Source organism: Pecten maximus, chromosome 4 (assembly GCF_902652985.1).
Source record: "Pecten maximus chromosome 4, xPecMax1.1, whole genome shotgun sequence".
Lineage (NCBI taxonomy): Eukaryota > Metazoa > Mollusca > Bivalvia > Pectinida > Pectinidae > Pecten > Pecten maximus.
Window position 1 is genome coordinate 2,501,186 of NC_047018.1, and position 14,877 is coordinate 2,516,062.

Consider the following 14,877-nt stretch of genomic DNA (forward strand, 5'->3'; position numbering starts at 1 on the left):
TATAAACCAGGATGTACTGTTGTCGTTCTGTAATCTACAGTCCTTTATGATAATATAAACCAGGATGTACTGTTGTCGTTCTGTAATCTAGTCCTTTATGATAATATAAACCAGGATGTACTGTTGTCGTTCTGTAATCTACAGTCCTTTATGATAATATAAACCAGGATGTACTGTTGTCGTTCTGTAATCTACAGTCCTTTATGATAATATAAACCAGGATGTACTGTTGTCGTTCTGTAATCTACAGTCCTTTATGATAATATAAACCAGGATGTACTGTTGTCGTTCTGTAATCTACAGTCCTTTATGATAATATAAACCAGGATGTACTGTTGTCGTTCTGTAGTCTACAGTCCTTTATGATAATATAAACCAGGATGTCTGTTGTCGTTCTAGTTACAGTCCTTTATGATAATATAAACCAGGATGTACTGTTGTCGTTCTGTAATCTACAGTCCTTTATGATAATATAAACCAGGATGTACTGTTGTCGTTCTGTAATCTACAGTCCTTTATGATAATATAAACCAGGATGTACTGTTGTCGTTCTGTAATCTACAGTCCTTTATGATAATATAAACCAGGATGTACTGTTGTCGTTCTGTAATCTACAGTCCTTTATGATAATATAAACCAGGATGTACTGTTGTCGTTCTGTAATCTACAGTCCTTTATGATAATATAAACCAGGATGTACTGTTGTCGTTCTGTAGTCTACAGTCCTTTATGATAATATAAACCAGGATGTACTGTTGTCGTTCTGTAATCTAGTCCTTTATGATAATATAAACCAGGATGTACTGTTGTCGTTCTGTAGTCTACAGTCCTTTATGATAATATAAACCAGGATGTACTGTTGTCGTTCTGTAATCTACAGTCCTTTATGATAATATAAACCAGGATGTACTGTTGTCGTTCTGTTATCTACAGTCCTTTATGATAATATAAACCAGGATGTACTGTTGTCGTTCTGTAGTCTACAGTCCTTTATGATAATATAAACCAGGATGTACTGTTGTCGTTCTGTAATCTACAGTCCTTTATGATAATATAAACCAGGATGTACTGTTGTCGTTCTGTAATCTTCAGTCCTTTATGATAATATAAACCAGGATGTACTGTTGTCGTTCTATAATCTACAGTCCTTTATGATAATAAAAACCTGCTGCATTTACATCAGACAACACAATGCTCCTTTTGGTCCGATGTTTTAATACTCTGATGAAAGAACGATGTTTTCTATAGTTCAACAAAAGATTATGGTTTCTAGTTGTTCCGACAAAAGGGTGATGCTATCTCTAATCCGGATGAATAACGATGTTTTCTATTGGTTATTTAAGAACAATGCTTCCCATTGGCCCGAACATACACGTGTAATTACGCTGTCCATTTGTCCGAACAACTATATTTTATTGATCCATCAAAAAAAACGTTGAATAGTATACATCTGTATCTAATTGCTGGAGTTGCCCCAGTGTTGTTATGGACAGATAAAAATGGCTCAATGCTCGCCCCAGACTACTCTAGTGGCACCAGACGACAGGTTAGTCGGTCAGGGGTATTTATTCCGGTATCGGGGTTTGTAAATACCCCTTTACGAGTTCAGATATAGATATATCGACCTCGGTTTGGTAGCATGCATCTTTTGATGTTTTTTCCCTTACTGGTTACCCTACATATAAAGGTTTCCAGTTACACATACAAAACACATCGCCGTCTCGAGCTCAACACCTTTTCGACTGACATACGAAAGTGAAAATGTACAGGAATTTTCGAGTCAGTTATAATTTCGACCCTTGATTTGAAATGAAGGATTTACATGTAGAGTCTTGACCTTATCGGTTGTGTGTGATGCAGGACGTTGAAACATCGCTGACATCTAAACACCATTATTGAATTCTCGTCCAATAGAGAAAGACAGACCGGAATCGTAGGCGAGTTCGAACACCGATATGGTTTTAATAATCTCTATCCTTTCCCAATAGTTATTGCGATATTTGTGAAACTGCCCCAACAATACGACATCTTATTGACTTCTCACATTCGTAGGCGCTGCTAGGTAAAACTGTACAGGTAAACAGACGGTCGGAGTTCCAAAGTTAACGTCGACACCGCTCCGATGATTCCGTAACATCGTAATGCCTGATAAGGTAGGGGAGTGGGTAACGCCGTATGATCAATTTCCTTTATAGAGTATGAGTATAGATTTTAGTATGGCAGCAAAAGTGTGCAGTCATCTAGCCGCGGCTCCTAAGGCAGGTAATTGGCCTTAGTATTTGGAACCGTTGGTGACCACTCTGTCACCGTTCGATCGGCGCTCCATTGGACTCGACTGTGAAGCGGTGGTGTTGGTTAGGCAGATTTAAGGGCTCCGCAAATCCGATTACACGGCAACTGTTTGTTTAAGATAAACCTTATAGATGGTGAAGTGATGGACAATTCGTGTTCAGACCGTCATGGTTTAGTTAAGTTCAGGCGATTCAGTACATTTGCCCCACATAGCCTACCACACTACCTGGGGTACGGAGTCTGGACTAGCGGCATCATACAACTTACCCAGGTTACAACTTACCCAGGTTACAACTTACCCAGGTTACAACTAGAATCCAGGTATTGTTACTGAACTCTACCAAAATCAGATGAAGGCCCACGACGGCGTTGAACAGCCTTTTCTGACGTTGAAGTATATTCCATCAAATTGAGACTGAATATACAGAGGATTATTAATTACACTAGGGAATTACAACTGGTTGATTCAGCTAATCGATTCTACTTTTTAAAATGTGTTTGATAGAGGGGGTTCGTGTTACATGTGTTTGTGTAATAGCTGATGAATATGTATCACTAGAAATTGTCTAATGTTTGAAACTCCTAACTAGTTTGTTTACGGCCGGGTTCCGTGTGTCAACACCCGGGCTATTTTGTTAGGGAGTTCCGAATCATTGATAGGATGGTGATGGTGTCGTTGTCAAAACAGCTGGTACTAGGCGCAACTGTTACTTTCACGAAAGGGGACGTACTATGGAAGTGTTTTTATGACTTATAATCAAATACAGTGTATTACTTTGGAATTTACGTTACAGTTGACCCGTCTGTTATGCTGAAATCATGTTTTTTTTTGTAATAAATCAAATTAACCTAGCTTTCAAATTCTAAAATACCCGACGAGTTATCAACACTGTGGCGTGTCAATACCTTGTCTAGTTGTCTCTTACCAATCAATGACGTCACGGTTAGGATATTTTCTGCTATCATAAAATGGCTCGCTATGGACTCTTAGGTGCCATAATACGGAATGTCATGTCATAAAACCTGGAACATCTATTTCCGGAAAGATAAAAGAAAAGTGGTTTTAGACCTAAACGGTGATTATTCGGCGCATTTGGATACTCTGGAATACCGACCTTGTTGATGGTAAGCTTTTGTTAGTAAGGAGATCCAATACCAAAACGACAACAGCGGATACCTGTCAATCACCGGACCAGCAATATGAAATAACCCACAGAATGTTTCCGAGAATACGTGATACTTAAAGTCTATTATTAAAAGGTGTAAATATCGGAGTAGATATCTCAGTATGTTATTATTGGATCCTACACCATTTGTTTGTGAGTTTTAATGGAAAATAAGGAGACCAAGGTTCCGGAACCGGAAGGAGATGTGAAGAAAGAAGAAAATGTAGTTGTTGAGACCCCCTCCACAGAGGGGGCTCCAGGATTAGATGATGACCCCGGGGGCTATGGGGCGGGGTCGGAGAGTACGATATCTAGTGGAATCGGGACGGGAAAGAGTTCGGAAAACAACTCCGACACAATGTCCGTGAGTTCCGGTGGAACCGTTCAGTCTGTCCCGACTTCCGGGAAAGTTCTGGGTCTTTGTCAGAGGGGTGAATGGATGGTCCTTGATCAGCACCTACGGACCCTCCAGAAGGGTCATGCTGACCTCTCTCAACAGGACGAGGTAAGTTATCGTTCCCATACATATGTATATACTATGTCTCTGTAAACAATACTTTAGACGTAAATTTGATTACTATTTGCTTTAAATGATAATTACTATTGTGTACGAACACTGTCACTACTAAATGTGATAATTTACTCCATATAACTATAAAACTAACATTGTTTCTCACATTTTGTGTCTAATAGAAATATTTGTCTGTTTAATCCCAAACTATCTGTAGCTTGTACTCGTCTCGGGATTACATGTGGGTCAAAATCTGTATAACGGTCAAATCTAAATTTGACCTATAGTGTGATAAAGGAAAAATGTGTCAAAACGTCCTAAAAAACAGTTTATCATTAATTAACAGCTTTTGTACCTTTATTTATACCAATCTGTAGACAATGTACCCCTGTCGCCAACTACTATGTGACATTGTCGGACGTTACCATGGTATTACGATATTGATCATGTTTAGTTGACTATGTATATCTATTGCAGGAATGAATCAGTTTTATATCTTTTTCTGTGTTAATTTTTCAGTCATCTCTATATTTCGTATTAAAACACAGAAGACATATTTGTGATATAGCAAAAACCGTGTGTGACATCTCGTCGTTCTCGTGTGACATCTCGTCGTTCTCATGTGATATCTCGTCGTTCTCATGTGACATCTCGTCGTTCTCGTGCGACATCTCGTCGTTCTCGTGTGATATCTCGTCGTTCTCGTGTGATATCTCGTCGTTCTCGTGTGACATCTCGTTGTTCTCATGTGACATCTTATCGTTCTCGTGTGACTCCTCCCTAATAAAAATAAAAATCGTGCATAACCAAAATAATGTACTGGTTAAGTCTTTATATAACGCGCTTTACACGCATTCCTTGTATTTAAAATCTCCAACCGGAGGAAATAAAGTATGATGATGAAACTGATATTGATATATTTTTATCATTATTCTAATCAAGGGTACGAGAGTTGTTTATACAAGACTGACATAGAGAACTTGTAGACTCGCCACGAGCCAGATGTTATATACTTTTTGTTGATATTAAAAATAAATTCAAACAAATTTAACAAGGTTTCGGGTATCTTATCATAGATTAACCATAGAAGCGGGAAGATGACATCGCCCGATTCCAATACCTCAGGAAATTTGTTACTGTAATTTTTGCACTCAAATTGAAAACGAATATCATTTTCTTATGGAATGTCTTATACTCAGAAATTAGGTCATTTTTTTTTGTATAGAAAATATTATGTTAGACCTGATATGTTTAAATTTATAGATCTTATGTCATCAGATAACTGTATCATCATTGAAAACCTGGCTATGTATATTTACAAAGCAAATGAATTTAAATTAAAAAAAAAAATACTGTTTAACTAAAAGACATGTGAAATAACGTGTCGATCATCCTTCGCTTACTTTATGGTAATACTGTTCTTCATGCTTTAATGTTCTGTCTGATATACTGTGATGAAATATTTCATTTATCAGTTTATCAATTGTTGTTGGCTGAAATCGTACGTAAGTAGTATTATATCTGTAACTGTTCCTACTGAGTATTAATCCTATAGTGTGTATTGAAATTGTTTAGCCTATCAATAACAATGGATTGGCAGCATGTCATATGATAGTACTTGTTTGTGACCAGCTGGGATGGGGAACCAGACTGTCTCTGAGGCTAAGGTTATTTTTTATCAAATTAATTGATAACAGCTTAATATTCAATTAATTTGCAACATGTAATGTAATTTTATTGTACGTGTACATACAATATTGTATGATGATTGGCCTACTGTAATTATGTATAGCTATTCCTCAACCAAATTACATCAAATGGTTGTTTAATGGTTTATATAACAAGGAATTGAGTCAAGTCAAGGTATTGTAAGTGGCGTTTGCTTGACATTCATATTGTTTTCACAAATCTTTGGGTCCAGCATCCGTTCTCTTTGATATTTTGCAAATCAATAATGATTTTCAAACTCAGGCTATTTCTAATACCTTGTCAAATAATTCAGTATCTGACAATAATTTGTATTTTACAACGCTGCAACTTGTAAGTGACATTGTTGTACTAGTTTATTATCTTATCATTGGTTAGAATCACGCCACTCGATAAATATACTGTTTGGGGATAATGAATAAACTTGTACAGTATTAATAAAATTAGTTCGTTATTGTTCAACCTATAAAGTTACTATATGGTATATATTTGTTTTTCTTGCAGGCAATATTTAGTCCAAATTTGTTAATTATCATGCAAACCACAACAACGTAGTAAAATGTGTTCCCTCCATCCCCCTCCATCCCCCTCCAAAACGTCACCAGTCCATTACCTGATCCAAGACTCAACTGATTGTGATCACAACGATTCCATCAATAAAAAAAGGGAATTAAGGAAAAAACGTCGAGAGGTTTTAATTTGTAAAACTGTAATTTTGGAGTTTTTTTTATGATGAACTAGAATGCACCACCACAGACCTTTATATTATATATCAGTTTTTCGGGGGAGGACCTCCGAACACACCCCCACTCCCTCTCCCCAATAATACTAAGCCGATCCAGGTATTCATATCATCTTATAGACGACTTCCATAATGATCATGTCAGGGTATCGGGCCGACCATCACTGCGCCATTTGAAACGTTCTTTGTGAAGAATTGGTATTTCTGGCTAGGCGATTGGGTGCCGTAGATCGTGAGTTCGAGGCCCGGTCAGGGCACGAGTCAAATCATTTGTGTTTCTATGTTATATATCTATTTATAAGCACAATGTATCATATACACTATGTGTTGGTGATCTGAAGATATAGATTTGAATTCCCTGTCGTAGTTGTACGGAGAGAAATATATATATATATATATATATATATAAACACTTACACACCACGAAGTATTACAATGTTGTACATAGAACTTACAGCAAGTGTTTGAATCTGAAGTCTGCAGCTCTTGAAGACACATTTTGGCGCTAGATCTACACGTATGTCATTGTGAGGTTCCAGTGAAGGAACACGAGACAGGGTTTCATGGGTAATCATGTTGACAGTACTTAATGGCGTTTTGATGTAAAGAAAGGGAATAATGCAGCATAATCTAGAAATGATTTTTGGAATATGTTTGGTTTTGAAACAATACTGTTCCTTCATTAAAATAATATTACCACGCTTACTGTTTACCTTTCGCCTGTACTATCATGACGTATCCAGACCTCGAGGATTTTCAGTAATAAAAACCTTGCTACCTTCTGCATCATCCCGTGACAATTGTGTACTTCAATACAGAGGACTTGGTCATGCGATTCTTGAAATCCTATTCTTGCAGAGTCATGACAGTCACATCGCGGCTCTGGTGCGGTGAACCAGATGGCGTGGAAAACAAAACAACCGTGACCTTCAGCAGCCAGTGAATTGTAGATCCCCGTATAATAAATCAAATTGTAATGTTAGACATAGACTATGAGGTCTACACTGGAACGGTTGACCCAGTCACCGGGACAACGTTTCCAGGACGGAAAGTTACAACACGAGGAAACAGTGACAATCGTTCAGCAAAGACACAAGTTTGGACAGAAAAAAACCTACACTAAAAAAACAAATTGGAGTATAGTTTTGGAAATGTAAGAACAATATTGATCGTAATGGCAAAGAATTTCAACTAATGTCTCACTGAAAAGCATTTAATTCAAAAGTAATTAGACAACGTCGCACTGGTTTGATGACAAACGACGGTTGCAAGACTTGAAAAGTGTTGGGATTTGTGATGGCACTACGTACCGAAATCGCAAACGCCGCTGTCGCACAGGAAGTAACCAGCGCCAATATTAGTGACTATGTGATGGTACTACGTAACTAGATATTAGGCGCCGTCACACAGAAAGTAACTAGCGCCAATATTAGTGACTATGTGATGGTACTACGTAACTAGATATTAGGCGCCGTCACACAGGAAGTAACCAGCGCCAATATTAGTGACTATGTGATGGTACTACGTAACTAGATAATAGGCGCCGTCACACAGGAAGTAACTAGCGCCAATATTAGTGACTATGTGATGGTACTACGTAACTAGATATTAGGCGCCGTCACACAGGAAGTAACCAGCGCCAATATTAGTGACTATGTGATGGTACTACGTAACTAGATATTAGGCGCCGTCACACAGGAAGTAACTAGCGCCAATATTAGTGACTATGTGATGGTACTACGTAACTAGATATTAGGCGCCGTCACACAGGAAGTAACCAGCGCCAATATTAGTGACTATGTGAGACTTCTTTACTCAATACCAGGGTTAATCATAGAGTAAAACAATCGGCAATTATAGAAATGGATGCCATTAACGATCACGTGGTAAGTGCCATATACGGTTTTTGGAGACTAGGTTTGTTCTTTCGTATAAGGCTACTATTATATACAGTACATGCTGTGTAGAAGTATGTGAGTATACTAAACGTATATTAATTGTTAGGTTCTTTGTTAAATAGCATGTGTTTATTCCTGTTACAACCATGTTAACAAATCAACATATTTACTAAGTACAGCTGTCTGTTGCTGCAGTTTTCGTTACTTAGCAATCTAATTAAAATCAAGATGGTCATTCTCACTACGTTACATGAACGTAGTGAGAATGGCCATCTAGATTTTAATTAGATTAGTTACTTAGTAGCCTCTCTGGATTTTACAAGTTGTTGGCAACTTCTGTCCTGAATGGGTACAGTTCCGTTGTATTTGGTCTAGGTAGTGTATGTTTTTTTTTTTTACTTTAATCACGTGGTATCAGGGACAATTTTTGTTCTATACAGGTACGCACGCCCCGTTTTTTTACCTAAGAGGAACCCGTACGGGCCTACACTTACAAGCTACGTGGTATCCAGGATGTGATATTGGTATTGCGAATTCCCTCGCATTCTAGATCAATACCGGGGGAGGTGTTCAATAACTTAATTAAATATGATTGGATCTGATTTCTCTAGGTTACAGCGCGGCTAGGCGTCAGCCGTGACGAAGTCTCCGTTTAGAGAAGCGATTAACAGAATAGTTTATTTTGCTGGGTTTCTTCCGGGATAAAGATACAAAATGTGTTATCCATCTTCCTTTAGAGTTCATTTCCTCCACAGGGACGACTATTCTGACAACAGGTGTTTGATACTAGGGTCAATAACCACCCACTAGTGTTGGTACTTACCACCTGTGGAGGCAGACCAAACACTTCTCGTCTTATCCACAGTGAAATATTTCATCATTTCATATTTTATGTTAAAAGTTACTCTTTATTGAGACTTCGAGGATGTTGTTTTATTATCAGATCCTTTCCTTCAGCTGTCTACACCAGGGGAATAGAAATGTTATGTCTGTTGATAATAAAATTGACCGTCAATGACATCGACGGAACGTAAACAAAACAATCTTCACAATTGTAGAACAAAAGGTTCATGTATGGTTTTGAAAAGTTTCCATTTTTATCTCGAAATCCTTAGTGTAGAATGATAAATCAATTATCAGCAAACACGTTTAACTCATGAACGCATAACAATATTGTCTATCAAATCGACGCATTGAGTTAAAATGATGTTTTCTGTCGCCAGATCAATACATCTACATTATACCCTTCGTTTTAAAAAGTATATTTTACAATTAATTTGAACGTGGTGTTTGTGGTGTCTTTGAAGTTCGGATGCATGGTTATTGACCGATGGTTTGAGTTTAGTATCAGATTCAGACAACTGCAACAAAAATAATATGAATGGGTCGACATCAACAGACGGCCATACGAAAGTCTGACTTGTATTAATTGGTTAATATATATAGTTCGTAACAGCATATGACTGAATGGAAAGAACGAACAGAAGAAAAGAGGGAAAATAACAAGATCCAAAGACGAATGGAGGCCAGATAAACTTCGACGATCAGAAAAACTGAATTCTAATCCGTCTCTGACATTCAAATATTCATGTTTCTTAAAAAAAACTTAAGATATGTTCAAGTTATCGTTACTACTAGGAATTTGTAATTCACCCATGCATACCTTGACCATAGCCGTTGCTCGATTTCATTACATTTCCTCAATCTGATCGCAGTCCTTATTGACCCACGATATTTCACCTCGACATGTTTTTATCAGACTTGGAAAAATCGAATGTTATCAACAACTCCATCTAAATATGATTAAAGGACAAAACGAGTGATTTGAAGTAAAACATGGCTTTCAATGGAATGTTCATCACAATATAACGTTTGTACGAGATCATGTCTTAATAAAGGAATGTATCTGTATTTGTATATTACTGGTTTGTCTTCAATACTGAAGATAGCACCAGGGGGGATTGAGCAAAGTTAGTAGATTTTGGCGGTGATGGAGGATTTGAATGTTTCTAATTTGTTAATATTCACACACGAGGGACTAAGGTTGTCACACACGAGGGACTAAGGTTATCACGCACGAGGGACTCAGGTTGTCACACACGAGGGACTAAGGTTGTCACACACGAGGGACTAAGGTTATCACACACGAGGGACTAAGGTTGTCACACACGAGGGACTAAGGTTGTCACACACGAGGGACTAAGGTTGTCACACACGAGGGACTAAGGTTGTCACACACGAGGGACTAAGGTTGTCACACACGAGGGACTAAGGTTGTCACACACGAGGGACTAAGGTTGTCACACACGAGGGACTAAGGTTATCACGCACGAGGGACTAAGGTTATCACACACGAGGGACTAAGGTTGTTCCAGTCTTTGATCGCGCGGGGAAAGAAACTGTTGTTAAAAATGTCACAATAAGTTCGAATGGTTTTAAAGGTTTGCTGGTGGAGGTGTCTAGTTTTAGATACGGAATAACAACACCCCGTCATACTATTGACGGTGACACGACACCAGCAAACGGACACACGGAATAACAACACCCCGTCATAGTTTGGACGGTGACACGAAATAACAACACCCCGTCATACTTTGGACGGTGACACGAAATAACAACACCCCGTCATAGTTTGGACGGTGACACGAAATAACAACACCCCGTCATAGTTTGGACGGTGACACGAAATAACAACACCCCGTCATACTTTGGACGGTGACACGAAATAACAACACCCCGTCATAGTTTGGACGGTGACACGAAATAACAACACCCCGTCATAGTTTGGACGGTGACACGAAATAACAACACCCCGTCATAGTTTGGACGGTGACACGAAATAACAACACCCCGTCATAGTTTGGACGGTGACACGAAATAACAACACCCCGTCATACTTTGGACGGTGACACGACACCAGCATTGTGACATATGTGATGGCGATGTAGCCTCGCCATGAGCCGGGGTTCCGGTTCCGGTATTATTATATAACCTGGCCATGGAGCTACGTCACGGTATGACGACCACTCAACATAAATCAGCACAATTATGTGTCAGTCGGATAGGGAAAGAATATTGATCGTAAAGCCAAAATCACCCGCGATATTATCTCCCAGTATTAACGTTTATCCCGATTTACTCGTTATAACGGTGAACAGTGGTCCGTGAATGAGTATAGAAGAACATTGGTTTTACATAAACACTGATAACCAGCCCGGTATCCGATGGCAGGACGGTCGCATAATTATGCACGTGTATTACACACATAAATCATAAGTGGGTTTATATACATTCCGATCACAATCATCATCAATTCGCATCGTTAAGTCCTAAAAGCTGAGGAGTTTATTTTGTTTTGCTATATCAGTGTCATTCCATACAGAATCTAAATTGGTGTTGTGACATATGAACCACATCTTCCTCCGTGGTATCGTATTTTCAGAAATGGCTAAATAATTTACTTTTGATTAATTTGTTTTGTCGCTATACTAAAGGGCATTCAGAAAAAATGCTTGCAATATTTAAATGAAGTTGAGTATTGTCTCAAAATCCAAAGCGGTGTACAGGTGGGGCCGCGGTGGCCGAGTGGTTAAGGTGTCTCGACACTTTAACTCTAGCCCTCCACCTCTGGGTTGCGAGTTCGAAACCTACGTGGGGCAGTTGCCAGGTACTGACCGTAGGCCGGTGGTTTTTCTCCGGGTACTCCGGCTTTCCTCCACCTCCAAAATCTGGCACGTCCCTAAATGACCCTGACTGTTAATAGGACGTTAAACAAAATCAAACAAACAAAGTGTACAGGTAAAGGTAACCATTTAAAATCGAAATTGAAAGTCTTAATCTGACGGAATCAATCTCCACTCAAGTCTCCGACAATGCCGTTTATCATATCTCCATGTTCTATGACTGGTTCAGTATTTGGACTAGTGGCACAGATGGACACTCGGTTTTTGACTAATTGGCATTCAGATTTTTATATCAAATATGTTAAACGATCCTTTAATTTTAATTTGACTTGGACGTGTGTCGTGGTATGTGTTAAGTGACGTGTGTCGTGGTATGTGTTAAGTGACGTGTGTCGTGGTATGTGTTAAGTGACGTGTGTCGTGGTATGTGTTAAGTGACGTGTGTCGTGGTATTTGGTAAGTGACGTGTGTCGTGGTAGTGTGAAGTGATGTGTGTCGTAGTATGTGTTAAGTGATGTGTGTCGTGGTATGTGTTAAGTGACGTGTGTCTTGGTATGTGTTAAGTGACGTGTGTCGTGGTAGTGTGAAGTGACGTGTGTCGTGGTATGTGTTAAGTGATGTGTGTCGTGGTATGTGTTAAGTGACGTGTGTCGTGGTATGTGTTAAGTGACGTGTGTCGTGGTATGTGTTAAGTGACGTGTGTCGTGGTATGTGTTAAGTGACGTGTGTCGTGGTAGGTGTTAAGTGACGTGTGTCGTGGTATGTGTTAAGTGACGTGTGTCTTGATATGTGCTAAGTGACGTGTGTTATGGTATGTGTTACATGGTTTTTATCTTATTTTGAAATGTTATTTTACAGACGACGGGAAACATCGATGTCTTAATTAATTCTTTTAATGAGAAGCCGACACATTTTGCCCCATTTCCAGGAGACGACACATTCTGCCCCCATTTCCAGGAGGCGACACATTCTGCCTCCATTTCCAGGAGGCGACACATTTTGCCCCCATTTCCAGGAGGCGACACATTTTGCCCCCATTTCCAGGAGGCGACACATTTTGCCCCCATTTCCAGGAGGCGACACATTCTGCCTCCATTTCCAGGAGACGACACATTTTGCCCCCATTTCCAGGAGGCGACACATTTTGCCCCCATTTCCAGGAGGCGACACATTTTGTCCCCATTTCCAGGAGACGACACATTCTGCCTCCATTTCCAGGAGGCGACACATTTTGCCTACATTTCCAGAAGACGACACATTCTGCCTACATTTCCAGAAGACGACACATTTTGCCTACATTTCCAGGAGACGACACATTTTGCCTACATTTCCAGAAGACGACACATTTTGTCCCCATTTCCAGGAGGCGACACATTTTGTCCCCATTTCCAGGAGACGACACATTTTGCCTACATTTCCAGGAGACGACACATTTTGCCTACATTTCCAGGAGACGACACATTTTGCCTACATTTCCAGAAGACGACACATTTTGTCCCCATTTCCAGGAGACGACACATTTTGCCTACATTTCCAGAAGACGACACATTTTGTCCCCATTTCCAGGAGACGACACATTTTGCCCCCATTTCCAGGAGACGACACATTTTGCCTACATTTCCAGAAGACGACACATTTTGTCCCCATTTCCAGGAGACGACACATTCTGCCTCCATTTCCAGGAGACGACACATTTGGCCTGTATTTCCAGGAGACGACACATTCTGCCTCCATTTCCAGGAGACGACACATTTGGCCTGTATTTCCAGGAGACGACACATTTTGCCTACATTTCCAGGAGACGGAGCATATACTTGTTATTATCTTTAACTATCTGACTTGTTCTTTAAGGAAAATGTATCAAAGTTTGTATCTGTTAGTTTTTGTTTTCCAGGAGACGGGTCAGACTCCTCTGATGGTTGTTGTCAGGGAGAACAAACTAGTGGTGGCCGAAAGACTTCTGGACCTCGGGGCACAGATCAACGAGCGGGCTAAGGTAGGGATCGGACACTTGTTTATTGACAAATACAGAAAGAGTGAACGCAGTATCTGTGGTATGCGTTAGCAACACTCCGTAATGGTACAGTCCAAATTGTCTCAAGTCTTTATATTTACATTCCACGTTAAGATGTTCACGATGTAAATAAAATTTAAGTGTGTGGCAGATAGGGAAGCTGTAGTTGCAGGAATAATATAGTTATAATATAGTTATATAATAGTTATAATATAGTTATATTATAGTTATAATGTTGTTATAATAAAGTTATATAATAGTTATATTATAGTTATATTATAGTTATATTATAGTTATATAATAGTTATAATATAGTTATATTATAGTTATAATGTTGTTATAATAAAGTTATATAATAGTTATATTATAGTTATATTATAGTTATATTATAGTTATATTATAGTTATATAATAGTTATAATATAGTTATATTATAGTTATAATGTTGTTATAATAAAGTTATATAATAGTTATATTATAGTTATATTATAGTTATAATATAGTTATATAATAGTTATAATATAGTTATATTATAGTTATAATGTTGTTATAATAAAGTTATATAATAGTTATATTATAGTTATATTATAGTTATATTATAGTTATATAATAGTTATAATATAGTTCATATTGTTGTTTTTCTTTGATAACTTTAACCTTTTTAACTTAATATTTATCTATAGTCAGCATAACAACTTGTTGATCTTTTTGTGGTTGTCTTGTTGCTGACGCAGAACGACGTCTTCGTATTTCGTTAGCAAACAATTGAAAGAAATGCATATGTATGGAAGTAAATTACCGTGGTTGTCACCATGATGGATATGTCAGGTGATTTACTGATACTGTAGAAACTAACAAATATATC

At 38.5% G+C, this 14,877-nt stretch overlaps 1 protein-coding gene across 4 annotated transcripts in view; it reads left to right on the forward strand.

Moving 5' to 3' along the window:
• Window positions 1-2,590: 2,590 nt before the first annotated feature.
• The window catches only part of LOC117324967 (serine/threonine-protein phosphatase 6 regulatory ankyrin repeat subunit A-like), a 140,470-nt gene continuing 128,183 nt past the window's right edge, over window positions 2,591-14,877 (forward strand). For all 4 annotated transcript variants that reach the window (XM_033880813.1, XM_033880816.1, XM_033880814.1 and 1 more), the window contains exons 1-2: window positions 2,591-3,963; window positions 13,894-13,995. In XM_033880813.1, the coding sequence (XP_033736704.1) occupies window positions 3,622-3,963; window positions 13,894-13,995 (444 nt within the window). In that variant the 5' untranslated portion in view covers window positions 2,591-3,621. The remainder of the gene's footprint in view (window positions 3,964-13,893; window positions 13,996-14,877) is intronic.